General features: G+C 33.2%; 1 protein-coding gene across 1 annotated transcript in view; it reads left to right on the top strand.

The window, feature by feature from the left end:
* Window positions 1-7,752, top strand: part of LOC138332579 (uncharacterized) — a 30,804-nt gene extending 23,052 nt beyond the window's left edge. Inside the window, exons 4-9 of the mRNA XM_069280581.1 lie at window positions 515-675; window positions 1,154-1,275; window positions 1,605-1,727; window positions 2,066-2,619; window positions 3,719-3,807; window positions 4,665-7,752. Coding sequence (XP_069136682.1) covers window positions 515-675; window positions 1,154-1,275; window positions 1,605-1,727; window positions 2,066-2,619; window positions 3,719-3,807; window positions 4,665-4,773 — 1,158 coding nt within the window. The 3' untranslated portion in view covers window positions 4,774-7,752. The remainder of the gene's footprint in view (window positions 1-514; window positions 676-1,153; window positions 1,276-1,604; window positions 1,728-2,065; window positions 2,620-3,718; window positions 3,808-4,664) is intronic.
* The last annotated feature ends 8,952 nt before the right edge of the window (window positions 7,753-16,704 follow it).

Below are 16,704 nucleotides of genomic sequence, written 5' to 3'. Positions count from 1 at the left end.
TAGTTTAGTTTTTACACAACTACATTGGCAATCTTTAACTATTATAGATATTGAATTACGTGTACAATGTATTATATTTTATACCTTTGAGAATAATGACAAAAAATATTCAATATCTAGCTTGTTTTGCCAATATACATAAGATAATATATTATATTTCAAAGGTTGCTTCATTTCAAGAAATCTGGATAATCCTCATTCATATGAATCGCATTATAGTGTTACAAGTAAAGCAACAAGGGACTTAAAGCTGCAATATCTTGGATATACACATGTATATGGCAAATGCAAAATAAAATCTTTATCAGGTCAAAATGGCCAAATAAATTTCTGATCAAACTACTTACACTTAGTGGATATTCATTTTTCTGTTCGTGTGAAAATGACCTGAATTGCGACCTGCATTTACTTGCAGTATTGTTATTTTGAGTTTTTCCGATGTGACTAGCCTTATAATTAGACACCAATGAAGGCCATTTAATATATCACTTATTTGTAACTTGTACATTTACAGCAAGGTGTGTCCATCCAAATAAAAGGTTATGATGAGGACAACTCGTGGTTAGATTCTACGGACGATTTAATGGGGTCAATAAGTGCATCATTCTCCAATATCCAGGGAAATGGTTCAACGGTCATACCAAGTAGTGAAACTTTGACGGGTGGATACATCTAGTATGATTTTGTTTTCAAAATTATTTACCAATAATTATTTTCTACCATTCTTTTCAAAGAAAGACTAGATGGGACAATCAAAATATATTATTAAGTTATCATTTTTTCAATTAAATTGGGTTAATTAGATTTTTTAGAGTGAAATTTTCGCGCACTGACTATTAACGTAATTATGTATTTACTAATTCTCTTGTTAAACGTATTTTTTCTAATGTTCCACGAAATCGTAAAAATACCATTTCCAGCAATATGCATGTTTATTTCTAAAATGCAAAAGAGATGATAGCCAAATATAACTACAACATTACATATTACATCTTAATTTTTTATGCAATTTTAAAAGCTAAACAAAACAAGTGTAGAATTAATTAGTATTCATAATAAGCGCGGAGAGAAAATATAATAAAAATCAACGAAATTACGATAAGTCAGTAATTTTGTTTTTACTAAAATGAGTATTGTCGTTTCCTTTATCTAGTGTCGACGTGATCCTAACGTTTGCATGTGATGTTAACTACTACCTTGACTGTACAAAGTATTGCAAGGACGACCCTGAACATTATACGTGTGACTACAAAGGGGACATAGTCTGTCGCCCAGGTAAAACTTTTTACCTTTAATTACATGTATTAGAAAAAAATGCGGCGATTCATTTTCCATATTTCTTATCGCTTCTTAACCTCAAATTAAATTCGTAATAAAGACGTCTTTGATTCTGTTTTTTCCTTTTTTTAAAAATATATAATAAATAAAAAAGTAAATAAATAATTTGCGATTCAGTTTCGCGATATTTTATCGCAAGAGAAATTTTAATCGTTAAATCGCACGCGAAAATATGTTTGCTGACATTTATGTGGTTCATCACCTCATTAACTACAAAATATTGTGATGCATAATTAATATCCAATTTCCCTTTGATTATATGATAGCCTGGACCGGGGCTAACTGTGATATCCGTACTGATGATTGCTACGTCAATAGTTGTATGAACAACGCTACCTGTGTCGATGGTGACTCCTCGTACACGTGTAACTGTGGACCAAACTATACAGGTCAGTTTCGGGTGTCGTAAAAAAGGCAGAGAAAATGTTTATGGAGGAACGTGAATTAAATAATGTGATTTTTACGGAAGCCGAATAAAATCCACCATAAAGATAAATTGTTTGTAAATCACGTAATAAGATATCTTGTAATAACGAGATTGATTGTTTTTCATTCCATTTACAAACAATTTATTTCATAGTGGTTCAATTCGGCTTCCGTACATTTGAATGGAATGTAAATATATTGTCTAAACTATACAATAAAAAGTGTTATTTTAACGAACAAAAGTATCATTTTGTATCCCTTATTTTATCTTTTTAATCAAACATGCCCGTATCTTTTACAGGGGTCTATTGTGAGACACTGAGTACTACCACGACAACACCTACTACAACAACAACCACACCTACTACAACAACTCCCACTACAACTACTACAACACCCACCACAACTACACCTCCCACTACAACTATTACAACACCTACTACAACCACGACTGCACCTACTACAACCACAACTACACCTACTACAACTACACCTACAACAACTCCAACTTCAACTACTACAACTCCAACTACAACCACAACTACACCTACTACAACTACATTTACTACAACAACTCCAACTACAACTACTACAACTACCACAACACTTACTACAACCACAACTACACCTTCTACAACAACTCCAACTATAACTTCTACAACTCCCTCCACTACAACTCCCACTACAACCAGAACTACTAATGCAACTCCTACGACTACAACAACTGTTCCCGATACAACTACAATATCTACACCATCAGCTACGTTAACCACGTATACAACTACCACAATTGCGATCGCGGCAGCTTCGCCAGCTCTCAATTCACAGCAACAGATAGGCGACACATCTTCTGCGGTATGTACTGTAGTTATATGATTTGGTTTAGTCTGAGTCTTAACGTCCTGCCAGTTTAAGTTCTTTCAGGACGGTCTTCCCTATGTGCTGTGTGGTGATTTTTTTTGGGGGGGAGAGACTGCGGTATATTCTTGCTGTGTCTCCTTGTAAAGTGGAACCCCTTTTTCTATAGTGCTATCCAGGGCATCCAGTAAACCATTGGGAGTATAATGTGACCCCCAAAAATCATTTGACTCTTGGGTTTGAAGCACGTGTCTATTTCTCATATTATTGACTCCGCATATTTCTGAGATATTGTTATTTGAATTCCGAAACTGCTAAAAGTTAAGGTTACCTGAATGTCCTGCTATCTCAATAAAGTATGTCACTAGAGACGCCGAACTTCATATCCCACCTGGTCACATTATACTGATTATTCTGATTCAATTCATTAAGCAGCGAGCAAATACATCTTGTTTTTAACATATCACAATGAAACATATGTTTTGTGTATCAACATAGTATCACTACTTTGTATAGGGTTAACGTTAAAATGGACTTGTATTTATTTCAAATGGGACAGCATTGTAAAAAAGAGTGCATTGTCAAATGCATGTTTCCGTTTTTTGAGATTCGTTTGTTTTTATTATAGTACATACTATATGTATAATCGGTATCTTACTCTAGATAATCGATAGTCTCTCTCTGGTTTTTTGTGGGTTTTTTTCATCATTTTTACACGATCTTACAAAGGGCAATGGGTTGATATTATTTTGTACATTGGTTCGCTCGCATTTAATTTCTGATTTTCGTAAATTTTATCAAACTCATTAACAAGATTTGAGTTCGCGTAAACTCAATAAACATGGATCATGAAATTGTTTTAGGAAATAAAAAATTATGTTATTTTTTGTAACGTCATCTCTGATTGGATAAGTCTAAACTGAAAAATTGCTTTAGACTTAGGACAATTTCGTGATCCTGGAGCCTGATATGTGTAGCGTAGCGTACTATAATCAACCGTTCGTCTCCGACGACGAGGTAGAAAACAAACAGGCCAATAGGTCTTACCTATGATCAGAATGTGTATTACTTAAAATTCGTTTGTTATCGTCGACAGGGATTGGACACAACAGTCGTGGCAGGAACAGTAGCCGGAACTCTGGCAGTTCTGTCCGTTACTACATTGATTGGTTTTCTTATACGCAAGTAAGCTAAAAATAGCCATCAAAAATCAAAAAAATATATAAACCAACTTTCTTTCGTGTAAGACGTACATTTGTGAATTTGGCGATCCAAATGAATTCGCGGAATTCTTTTCCGCGAATAAATAGGTAAATTATAATATATTTTGATTCCACGAAAATTGATCTCCGCGAGCTTGTTTTGAGATGTTTAATAGCCGCTAAAGATAGTTGGTTTATAGTATCATTTTGTCAACAAACAAATAGTTAGATGCCTCAGAACATTTATGTACTTAAAGACTGTTAAGTTTGGTGCCTTGGGGTCAGCCTTCTCAGTATCCCCACACCAATCAGATATCCTATAATTTGGATATTGAGTTCACCTTTTATGTTTTACCAAATTATTTTCCTTTGACAGTGTATTGACAATACATGTTTATCTCTTTAGTAAATATAGATAAAGTTTTAATTGACATCAATTCATTTATTTGTAATCATGTATTTCACATTGATCAGCAGTCCACAACTTCTTTTGAAAGATAGCTCAAGCACTCAATGACCTTATATCAGTAGCTGTCAACAGGCCATTAGTTATCAAAAAAGCGGATTAATGATAATTTATTTTGCTTTTCAAGAAGTTCGAAATACTAGTTATTATACAATGTTATACAATGTTATACATTGTTAGACTTACATATGTATTGTGTTTAATATCCTGTGATGTGAAATGTGATACAAGCTTAACATTTTTATTGTTTGACTCGGTTCCATATCAAATACCGATATTAAGTTCGTTTTATATTGTAATTTGTTTCTCTTTATGTAGATGACATTGTAATGACCATATAATTTTGTAGCAAATATTCTTTTTCTTTTAATCAGAAAATTAAGAAAAGACAGAACCGCACCGGAAAAGGAGATTGGCTCGTACGAGAAATACCAGAATATGAGCAAGAAATGTTCAAATACCATCCACGGTGCATGGTCTTGAATTCAAATGATTGCGTCGACACAAATCCTTCTAAGAAACATTATGAATGAACTTCTTCTCTGTATACAGTGTTTCTAATCTTACTGAATGGAAATTGTATAATTTGACTTTACTCGTGTATTTCTATTTGAAATTAGAATAAGTCATTTATATAAAACAATGTATCGTCATACCGATGTTACACCACTACAATGTAGAATTGTATTCCTTATTTCGACTGGAATTTTATTTATACAATCAACATTACAAAAATTAATTTTGATATTTTTATTTTTCAATTTTGGAGTAAAATACAATTACAGATCGTGGGGAGTGTTGTATATTGGAGACAATTCACGTAACCTCATGATAGTAATGAAATATTGTTTCAATAGACAAGTTAATTCACCTGTCGGTTCCTCAAGTACGTCTCATACGATGTATATAGGTAAAGTTTCACTTACATTTTCATTGTCATTTTCCATCCGAGTCACATGTGTTGATATAGCACCATATTGAAATTACGTATTTGACAATCAATTTCCCCCGTAAATGTTCGAAATTAGGCACAATCAGATGTTAGCGCCAAAAATAATTTTAAAGGCCCACTACATTTCCGGAGGAAAATTTAATGGTTTCTAAAAATCATAAATAACATAAGAAAAAATATATATCGATGGCCTAAGATGAGGTTACAACTTAATCAAAATATCCTGCATAATATATGATAACAGTTGGGTTTCATTTCGCTGTTTTGCCGTCTGGCGCAGTGATCGTCTATCAACTACTGCGCGGTATTAAGGACGACGGCGAAAAACATAAGACGACCCGCGTTATGAAAATGAACATCTTATTTATTTGAATTGAATTGTTCAGAAGATGATGATAAATGGAGTATTACCGGTAAGTTGATAACTTTTGCGACTCTTTAAAATTATCGATCTCGCTTTACATTTCCATTTTGAAAATTAAAAGCCAATTCGGAAAGGCAGTGGACATTTTAGCAAGACAGCGTAACGATGAATTCTCGCTTTCGAAATGATTGCTGTGTTTGATATGCAGAAATAGTAATAACAGCAATTTTTGGCGCGAAAAACGCTAAAATAGCTTTACCGTTAAAACATATACTAATTCATTAATTGTATAATGAATAATACTGTATTTGCATATTACAGAGTTATCTACCCTTGCGGGTAGGTATTAATTGTGACGTCGTGTATTTTCGAGCGTATAACGTCATACATTTAGGATAAAACTGCGTTACTTGCGCTCACAAAATAATGACGTAACAATCGATACCTAACCGCAAGGAAGCTAACTCTGTAATATGAAAAGATGGAATACTAAGATAGTCATAATGTTTTATTGTGTACATTTTATATATGCCTACCACTAGGTTTTAACGTAATTATATGTATTACATTTTAAACTGTGATCAGAATAATATCTTGCTACAAGGCTGGAATTAATGTCTCAATTATAACTTCATAGTTTTATGTCGTCACGAAATGTAAAAATTATATAACTATATGTTTTCATATCAAATCCGACTTTCTGATTGGCAGATATTTTTTCTTCATACTACTACAAAGAAAAAAAAACGAGAATGGCGCGAACCATTTTGTAAATTTTATTTACGAACTTTTGTGAGAATCCGCTAGCGGATTCACACGGTATGCAAAAAAATTCTTTCATACCCCGATGAAGTTAAAATATAGTGACATCAGTGCTTAAATAAAAGACGAATCATCGAAGTGAGTATAAAACAATTTATGTTGGATTGATTAGTATTTTCCCACTTTTTTTATTATTATGCATGTAATGTGATGAATAGAATTTGTCCTTCATAATCAATTTACTTTAGTACTCTACATATTCTTTCACGTTCTATAATGTGCATGTGTTAACTTTACCATTTTTATATCAAATTCTTGCATTTTGCCACTAGTTCTCCACCTCTTGTTCAAATTGGACGAGTAAATGTGTCTGTTATTCTGTCTCTAGTCCTGCATTATATTGCTTCTAGTTGTAACTATATCCGGTTTCGTTCTTATGCAACGACCACTAGTCCTCCTCCTCTTGGTTTAGATTATGAGGGTTAATTATGATGTGGTTTTTTTATGTAGTAGATTTAGGTTGAATTATTTTTCCCGATCTGTTAATCTACTAAGACTGTATAAATACAACAAACCATTCCGCCCATATTTGATCACGAGTCTGTGATACTTATACCACTATACAATGTATTTTGTCATAGTGTGTATTTATTTAACAGCGATTATGTATATATATATATATAAGTATATTATGTGATAAAATACCACAGCATTGAGATGGTCAAGGTAAAAATGAATGCAAATTATCTATATTTATATGTACACTATACATGTATTTTTATATAAACTAAAAGTATTAATTTTGTATAGTATTGTTATCTTTGTTGAAATGTTGAATTTTAATTGTTTCAATTGTTTGATACATTTGTGCATTATTGTTTTTTATGTTAATACATTATTCTCTTATTAACACAGGGGTTACTATCACTGTTATTACATTCGTCCATGGACCATCTCATAGTAAATCTGAATGCAGTTCAGGAGAAAGCATTGACCAATCACATACATGAAATTTTACTTCAAAGCAACACAAGTACCGTTATCTGATTCTTTTGAAGGGCGTCAAGGGACAAACTACTTGACTCACCTGTTGTCGCACACAGCCTTCAGTTTTGCTATGTATGACGTATTCCAGAGTCGGATATTACACAGTGATAGTACATATGTAACCCCTAGAATATCGAGAATGAACCTGACCATGAAACTGAAAACTTAGTTAATATTGTTACATAACTATTTGTACTCCAGTGTTTGTTTTCTTTGTGTCAAATCAACAATGAGTTAGTTACAAATTCTACCTAAACTTACCAATAAGTAATAGTAGCATTAATGATATCTGTGTGTTATATAATGATACTGTATAAATAAAGAAATGTGTTGATGATTTTCCTGTTGCTCTTGATTTAATGTGATACAAATAATAAATACTATAATCCAGTTTGTATACAGACAAATTATATGGTCCATGCGTGTTTTGGAAGACTACAGTATGAGTATATTCCTGTTGTGAAGTGGCTGAAAACATATATTCAACTTAAAACGTCATCTTCTATCATTATAATGCATAACCATATTCGTGATGATTACGAGATCTAATTCAAATAAAACAATTCCAGGAGTTTTACTTCTATCAAATGTAATAATAATTCTATGATAAAAGAGTTTGTATGTTGAAAGCTTAGATGTACATGTGTACGTTTAGAATCTTCCTCTTGACACGTTAATGTTTTTTGCCATTTAACTTCAAAGCCTCGATCGCAAAAAGCATCCACTCCCAATTAAATAACATTACTTATAAGGTGTTTGGCATATTCTAAAGATAGCCGCAGTTCATAGAAAAAAAGGCTGTACCTGTTATTATTTGCTTATTGCTAAAAAGAAAAACTTGCAACCACAAGACTTCAATATTATGGACTTCACAATCAGTGAGCCTATTTACAGCTTAAAATCTGTGCCCGAGTCTATTTTTACTTTTCTATCAAGTCTAAATGAAGAGTGAAAAAAATCATTAATAGAGTGACTAGCTTCTAAGTGTGTATTAGAAAGACACATGATATCATCTGGCTTGTTTCGAAAACTTCTGATGTTATGAAAAATATAGTCCGCCAGAATCGAGACCGGAATTTTACTCAATGAATTTAAAATCAATCTTGTGATTCTTTTTCCAGAAGATTTTTTGTATTTCTTATCAGATGGAAAGGGTACATTGAGTTGTAATAACAAAGGAGTCACAGAGGAGGGGACATTAGCCACTTTCAAACTTTAGTTTAAGTTTTTGCCCTATATAAAAGAAGTTATGAGATTTTCAAATAAAATCAATCAATATCTGTAGCAAGTTGTCAGAGGTACATTTGTCATTTTTTTTTTCTATCTCAGTAGATTTTTCCATACGGGGATATTAAGAAATGACCCATTTGGCGGCCATTTTGAAAATGTGTTTTTTTGTTTCGCTTTGAGTAAAGCCAAAGATTTACAATTTTTTGCTTAAATTGTTTTTACTTAATTAATCATCAGTGCGCCTTTAGTTTTAGATGTATCGAGTTAATTTTTGTTGTAAATCTTTACTAGGTTGGTGGTAATTAGAATATTAAACATTAATGTGTGAAATGATACACTTTTGTCACTTTATTTTTACATTTAATGGTAATTTTAGCACTTTTATATTTTACTCAAAACAATATTGTAATATAACAAATATTTATCTGTCGAAACGAGACTTCAGCGGGACTGAAACCTCAGAGGAATGCATCCTTAAACTTTTTGAGTTCTAGGTGATAGAGTCTAGAAATTTAGAAGAACCAAAAAGTAGTCTATGTAATAGTGGAACTCTTACCCTTAGTGCTATCTCACTGAAGCATGTTGCCAGGGAAACAAAACACTGACAACTAGTAAACAAGTCGTCCCAATCTAGCAGAAACTACCACTTTTATAGACAATGCATGGTGTGTCTCACCTAGGGGACAGATCTTACAGCCTTCAAGATACAATGAATGCGACACCACATCATCATTTTCAGCTCAAAGGATTATCACTGTATGCTTGTAAACTTTTATGGACAACAGTCTAGTTTATTTATTTCTGAATAAAACTGCTGTCCTTTAATATGGCAATCCAAGTTACTTTTTATTCTTTTATTCCGATATCGGAATTGAATTTCCGATATCGGAATTAGAATTCTCGAGATCAGAAATTCAATTCCGATATCGGAAATTGTAATTCCGATATCGGAAATTCTAATTCCGATATCGGAATTAGAACAAAAATTCTTGATATCAGAAATTCTAATTCTGATATCGGAAATTCTAATTCTGATATCGGGAATTAGAAAACAATTTCCGATATGGGAAATTCAATTTCCGATATCGGAAATTCAATTCCCGATATCGGAAATTCTCTCTACTCATTATTTGCATTGCAGATTATACTTCATTTCCGGTATCGGAAATTGAATTCTCGATATCGGAAATTGAAATACCGATATCGGAAATAGAATTACCCATATCAGAATTTGTTTTCTTATTTCGATATGGGAATTAGAATTTCCGATATCGAAATTAGAATTTCTGATATCGGAATTAGAATTTCCGATATCAAAAATTAATATGAATTCCCGATATCGGAAATTGATTTCTCGATATCGGAAATTGAATTCCCGATATCGGAAATTAGAATTTCTGATATAGGAAATTGAATTTCTGATATCGGAAATTAGAATCCCCGATATCGGAAATTGAAATAAAAAGTAACTTGGCTTGCCATACTTTTAGCCATTACATCTCTGTAAATAAGTAAATATAAAAAACGCACTTTGGATTTTACAAATATTTTTTTCCAATTGATTCAGAAGCAAAAGTTATGGAAATACAAGAAAAGTGAGCCCATTGCTAAAGGAGAACACACTATATACAATATAGTACAAATTATGATATAGGTCATTCTTGAATTGATGTTATTTACGAATAGTATGCCGGTTTCTAGCCAGTACAGATCTATGGTGGCATATTTCTGCCATCGATTTGCCGACTTACGACTTAATAATGTCGACATCGTTAAGGCATTAAGTCGACATTATATCGGAAGATGTCGACATAAACAGAAGAATATGTCGACTTACCACATGTACATGCCCACATAATGATTCCAAGATATTTATGTAGACAGTCGGTAACTCGGCGATTAACGTGTTTATGCTCGGGTGTGACACCGACTTGTCAGTTATTGATGTCGACATCTAAACTAAAAATCAAAGGCCACCCTTTCATAGAGCACTGTGTATATGCAGCAAAAGCCATACAGCAGAGATCGAAGTTGATTTTGTTAATTCAAGTTTTTATTTGATTTCAAAATAAAAAAAAATGTGATCCTGCACATCCCGGCCATGAAACTGTAGCCTGCGTGTACGTAGCTGTTAGCCCGAGCTAAGGAAGTATACAACGAATTATTAATATATATAACCGTGGGTTGAAAATTCGTTTCAAAGCTGTGTGTGTGTGTTTTGTTGATTGGCATTCGTACCAAGTCCATGTAGTACATACCGTACTATACTATATTAAAAGAATGAATGAAAAAAAAAATCAAAAAATAAAATAAAAAAAAAGATTTTTTTTATGTTGTATTTTCTTGTGAATCCCGAAAAATACCAGTTATGTAATTTAAAAACCATAAAGGTCACAGTACAGGTACACAATACACATTAGGAAACCAGCTTTACTTGTTAGCTTGGCCTGTCCATATATATATACATAAATATTTACATCCCTCGATACACTTATATAAAGGCACAACGAATTTTTGTTACGGTCTTAATGGTCAGATTCAACCTTTGGGCTAAAATCCTCCAGGGACGCGGTTTTAAACTCCCAACTCTCGATACATCTGCATCTATTTTTCGTAGTAAAAACATGCGTTCTTTGTAGTAAAAAAAGTCACGTGCTTATACCTCATTCATGCCATTGGCCGGAATATACAATTGTATTATGGGTAACTAGTGATCACGTGATTTTGTGTTTACTTCCAAATATGGTGATAGTTTGCTTGCCATTTCTTCGGAGAAATTGATTTATTTGAAAATAATTAGACTCCAAAATGTTATTAATATTGCATGCATATCCTTTTGACTTGCACATATGCACTGTTTTACTATAAATAATGAACTGAAATGAGTTGTAAAACTGTCATTTTCACGTTTTGTAAATAAATGATATAATACGAATTAACCAATTCAATAGGTCTAACCGTCTAATCTAAAATCAGCGAAGATCGGCTACTCCCGGCTAAATTCGTAGAATTTTAAATTTATATTTATATATTTTATTACCAGCTTTAGGGTTCAGAACATATACATATAACACAGAGAAAATAAGGCCAAATTATGTATAAATACCAGGTCAGAGAAATCACTCTATTTGGAAGTAAACACACACTCATGTGATCACTAGTTACCCACTAAACAATTCCATATTTATTTCGGCCAATGGCATGAATGAGGTATAATCACGTGACTTGTTTTACTACGTTTTACTACAAAGAACGAGTGTTTTGTACCATTATTGGGAAAATCCCCCGCGGATCGTGGTTTCATTTCCACCATTTGAAATTGTTAGCAATACTATCATATCATAGTTTATTTTCCATATTATTTCCAAACAAATACAGCTTCCACATAGCCCACTTATCTTTTGGGAATCTAATACATGTACATGTACATACATGTATGTACACATATACTAAGAAACACGGGCTTATGTGCTTACATGGCAGCTTCCCGCCTGGTAAATTGGGACCTACAATTTATGTAGGACCTAACTCAGTATGCTTCGATAGGTTCCGTACGAAAATGTATCATTTTGTTTGTCAGATTTACTCTTCATAGATTGAAAGGTCTCAAGGCCCTCTACCAATATAGTTTATATATTAGGGAAACACATTTATGAGCATTATTTGCTCAATTTTCATAGGAAACAGATGTAATGGAATCAAATACTCTTCATATATTAAAAGGTTAAATGGATATCATCACTGGCTGATTTCATGGGCCTGATAGGCCAATATATGGTGCTTATATACAGTGCATGCATTTGTTTTATTCTGTATCCGAACTCGGGTGACCAATCAGAAAAAAAAACCATGGCTGACAGGTGGCTATGTGTTTTGTTATTCCTGCTATATAGACTTCATTTTTAGTTTTCCCATGTTATAAAACATTTCCAAGAGGAAAGAAAAAGGTAAAGAATTACAGAAATAGAGAAAAGATCCATCTTTTATTGGCATGATTTACATCAGTCAGTAGTGGGTACCAAGTTCATTAAACTTTTTAAATGTGCAACTGCAGGGGCGTAGGAAGAAAAGGGTCCTCCTGCACATTTTTCGTACTTCATTTTAGAAAATTTTGTCGCTTTTCCTAAAAGTTCAAGCACGTAATGTTCAAACCTTTAATAATAAAAATTCAATACACATGAACTAGACTAAAAATGTCCATCAAGGGATTCTACTATTTCAAAAATGTTTCTTAAAATATTAAATTGTTTATATGTCTAAGCAAGACAATTAAATCAATTCATTATTTTTTGTAGTTAAACAACAATGTGCTGATGGTGTGAAGTCGTATGTTCAGATCGAGCAGGGTTGCATAATGATATGACGACATTCACAATTATAATTTCTAAATGCAGGTAAATGTAAATCGAAAAATTACCACGTTAAGAACGGATTAAAATCCCCAAAATACACCGTAAAAGTCATCTTGGCCATTCCAAATCGTAATATTTTTCGCGTGGGAGACCCCTGGACCCCAGAACACCAAAGTCTCGCGCATTCGGCGCTCGCAAAATCATCAAAATCGTAATTTTTTTTCCGGTGGAGATCCCCGGAGCCCCAAAACACCAAAGTCTCGCGCATTCAGCGCTCGCAAAATCATCAAAATCGTAATATTTTTTCCGGGTGAGACCCCCGGACCCCCCAAACACCAAAATCTCGCGCATTCGGCGTTCGCAAAATCATCAAAATACATCGTAAAAATTATCTCAGCCATTCTTATTCGTAATATTTTTCCGGGAGAGACCCCCGGACCTCCAAACACCAAAATATCGACCCTTCGACGCTCGCACGCCATTTTGCATATTCATTAATTTCCTGTTAGCGTCGCCACTGATATGGATGTGTACAAGGATTATATGTAATGATTTATGTGAAAAAGTATATAAAGTATATATGGTTGTGTGTTGAATTAATCTCCTCCTGTGTGACCTATTGCAATTGTCTTTTGGCCGGCATCATCCAGTGTCTGTTGTAAACAATTTACAATCTTCTTAATAACCAAGAACCTCATACATGGACATGTTATTGGGCCAAGGGATGAAGGTATACAAAATTTGTTCAAAACAATGATCTTGACCTAAGTGCCAAGTCACAGGGCTGAGACATATTTATTTGTTTGTTTTTTAAGCAAAACATTATTTATAACTGTGCATATCGGAATTCAGGTGACTGTTAGACATATATATCCTTATTGCCTTCTGTTCATTCTCAACTCTCATCCATTTGTAAACAATTCAAATTTTAATAAACTTCTTCTCCACAACACGTTTTTTTTTTATTTTACAGCAAGTACAAAAACAACAACAATCAAATTACAATCATGAATATTTTGTATTGCTATTAATTTTTTGGCAAATTTTCAGCAAAACAAACATGTTTCAAATTAAATTAATACACATATTTGATTAATATATTTGATCTGCATTCATTATTGAATTTAAAAAAAAAAAAAAAAAAAAAACTTTATATCATAGCAAAGGTACATGGTTTGTCATTTTAATCAAGGGAGATAAATCCGTTTTGAAGGATTTTCCACAAAGTGGAAAAGTTAAGATTAACTCACTTTCCGTGCATTATTCAACCAAAATTTAGACTGGTACATTTCCTGGTCAACATCAATTATAATTTCAACACAAATTTATTAGATAATGTTTCAAGTATTTGTCGAGTATATACATGTACATGAACTTTGACATCTGCCATGGCACAACATGTAATCTTCAATTTATCAATGTTTCACAATCAAAGTCTACTCTAAGCCTTCTGTTTCAAATGGTGGAAATGAAATCACGATCCGCGGGGGATTTTCCAAATAATGGTACAAAACACGCGTTCTTTGTAGTCAAACGTAGTAAAACAAGTCACGTGATTACACCTCATTCATGCCATTGGCCGAAATAAATATGGAATTGTATTAGTGGGTAACTAGTGATCACATGAGTGTGTGTTAACTTCCAAATAGAGTGATTTCTCTGACCTGGTATTTATACATAATTAGGCCTTTTGAAGAAGATCTTATTTTCTCTGTGTTATATGTATATGTTCTGAACCCTAAAGCAGGTAATAATATATATAAATATAAATTTAGAATTCTACGAATTTAGCCGGGAGTAGCCGATCTTCGCTGATCCTAGATTAGACGGTTAGACCTGTTGAATTGGTCAATTCGCATTATATCATTTATTTACAAAACGTGGAAATGACAGTTTTATAACTCATTTCAGTTCATTATTTATAGTAAAATAATACATATGTGAGTCAAAATGATATGCATGCAATATTAATAACATTTTGGGGTCTAAATATTTTAAAATAAATCAATTTCTCCGAAGAAATGGCAAGCAAACTATCACCATATATGGAAGTAAACACACAATCACGTGATCACTAGTTACCCATAATACAATTGTATATTCCGGCCAATGGCATGAATGAGGTATAAGCACGTGACTTTTTTTTACTATGTTTTTACTACAAAAAAATAGATGCAGATATATCCCGAGTTTGGAGTTAAAACCGCGTCCCGCGGGAGGATTTTTAGACCAAAGGTTGAATCTGGACATTAAGACCGTAACAAAAAATCGTTGTGCCTTTATTTAAAGATGCTCCACCGCCGACAGAGCATAAATGATATTCATTATTTGAGCAATAATTGGTGTTTAATCGTGTAGATATGTCTAATTAACGCAAAAAATAATATAAAATAAATTATTTTACCTTTGATGCATGCCCATAGTGCCAGGGAATTTTTTCGGGATGCAATTAGTTATTTTTGATATTTTAAACTTGAAATAAAATTAGAAGCTCAAACTTTTCAACGATGGTAATGGTGTAAAGTAAGTAACTTTTGTAACTGAAGAAAAAGACTAAATCGTCTGCTGCTGTTTTTGATAGTGAATAAATATAATTTGTCAGCGGTTGTGCCTTTATATAAGTGTATCGAGGGATGTAAATATTTATGTATACATGTATATATGGACAGGGCAAGCTAACAAGTAAAGCTGATTTCCAAATGGGTATTGTGTATCTGTACTGTGACCTTTTTTGGCTTTTAAATTACGTAACTGGTATTTTTCGTGATTCGCAAAAAAATGAAATCTTGAAAAAATCATTGTAATATAGTATAGTGCGGTATGTACCACATGGACTTGGTACGAAAGCTAATCCACAAAGCATACACACAGCTTTTAAACGAATTTTCAACCCATGGTTATATATATTAATAAATGATTATGGCCAAGAGGATGGAAATTCGTTGTACAAAGCATTGTCCTTTTGCACTCTAACTTCCTCAGCTCGGACTAACAGCTATATGTGTACGTACACGCAGGCTACAATCTAGTTAAAATTAGAACTTCTATGTCGCTCTCCGTACCGTCCGACGGTACGGAGAGCGACATAGAAGTTCTAATTTTAATTAGATTGACGCAGGCTACAGCTGCATGGCCGGGATGTGCAGGATCACAATTTTAATTTTGAAATAAAACTTTTCTGAATTAACAAAATTAACGTCGAACTCTGCTGTATGGTGCCTTGCTGCATATACACAGTGCCCTATGAAAGGGTGGCCTTTGAATTCCACTTTCAAGACCAGATGTCGACATCTTTTAGTTTAGATGTCGACATCAATAAACATACGATACAGTTTGTATGTTGTTAAAATTAGTCTTAATAAATGTGGAATTCTACAAATGGATGAAAGGCCGCTTTCATCGGTGTAGCGGCTCTTTTCTTCCACGAATGAAATTTTATACTTTTTTATAGAGTTGTTAGTGATGGTAAAATCAGAGATATACTGTAGATATATTGTACTATCTAAAAGTAGTCCGCTAAACTCGTCTATATCATTAAGGCTTTTTAAAAAGTGTTTTTCTTTATATACCAGGCAAAATAAAAACATATATATATATACGCAGGTTTAGCGGACTCGTCTAAAAGGTGCAGTTAACATGCACTTCTTGAAACAGCTAGGGTTCAGGCAGCCATGAAGAGGCACGTTTCATATCTATTCTAACTATTC

The sequence above is a fragment of the Argopecten irradians genome, chromosome 10 (assembly GCF_041381155.1).
Source record: "Argopecten irradians isolate NY chromosome 10, Ai_NY, whole genome shotgun sequence".
NCBI lineage: Eukaryota > Metazoa > Mollusca > Bivalvia > Pectinida > Pectinidae > Argopecten > Argopecten irradians.
Note: the sequence above shows the minus strand (reverse complement) of the source record. Positions and strands in the feature narration are given on the sequence as shown.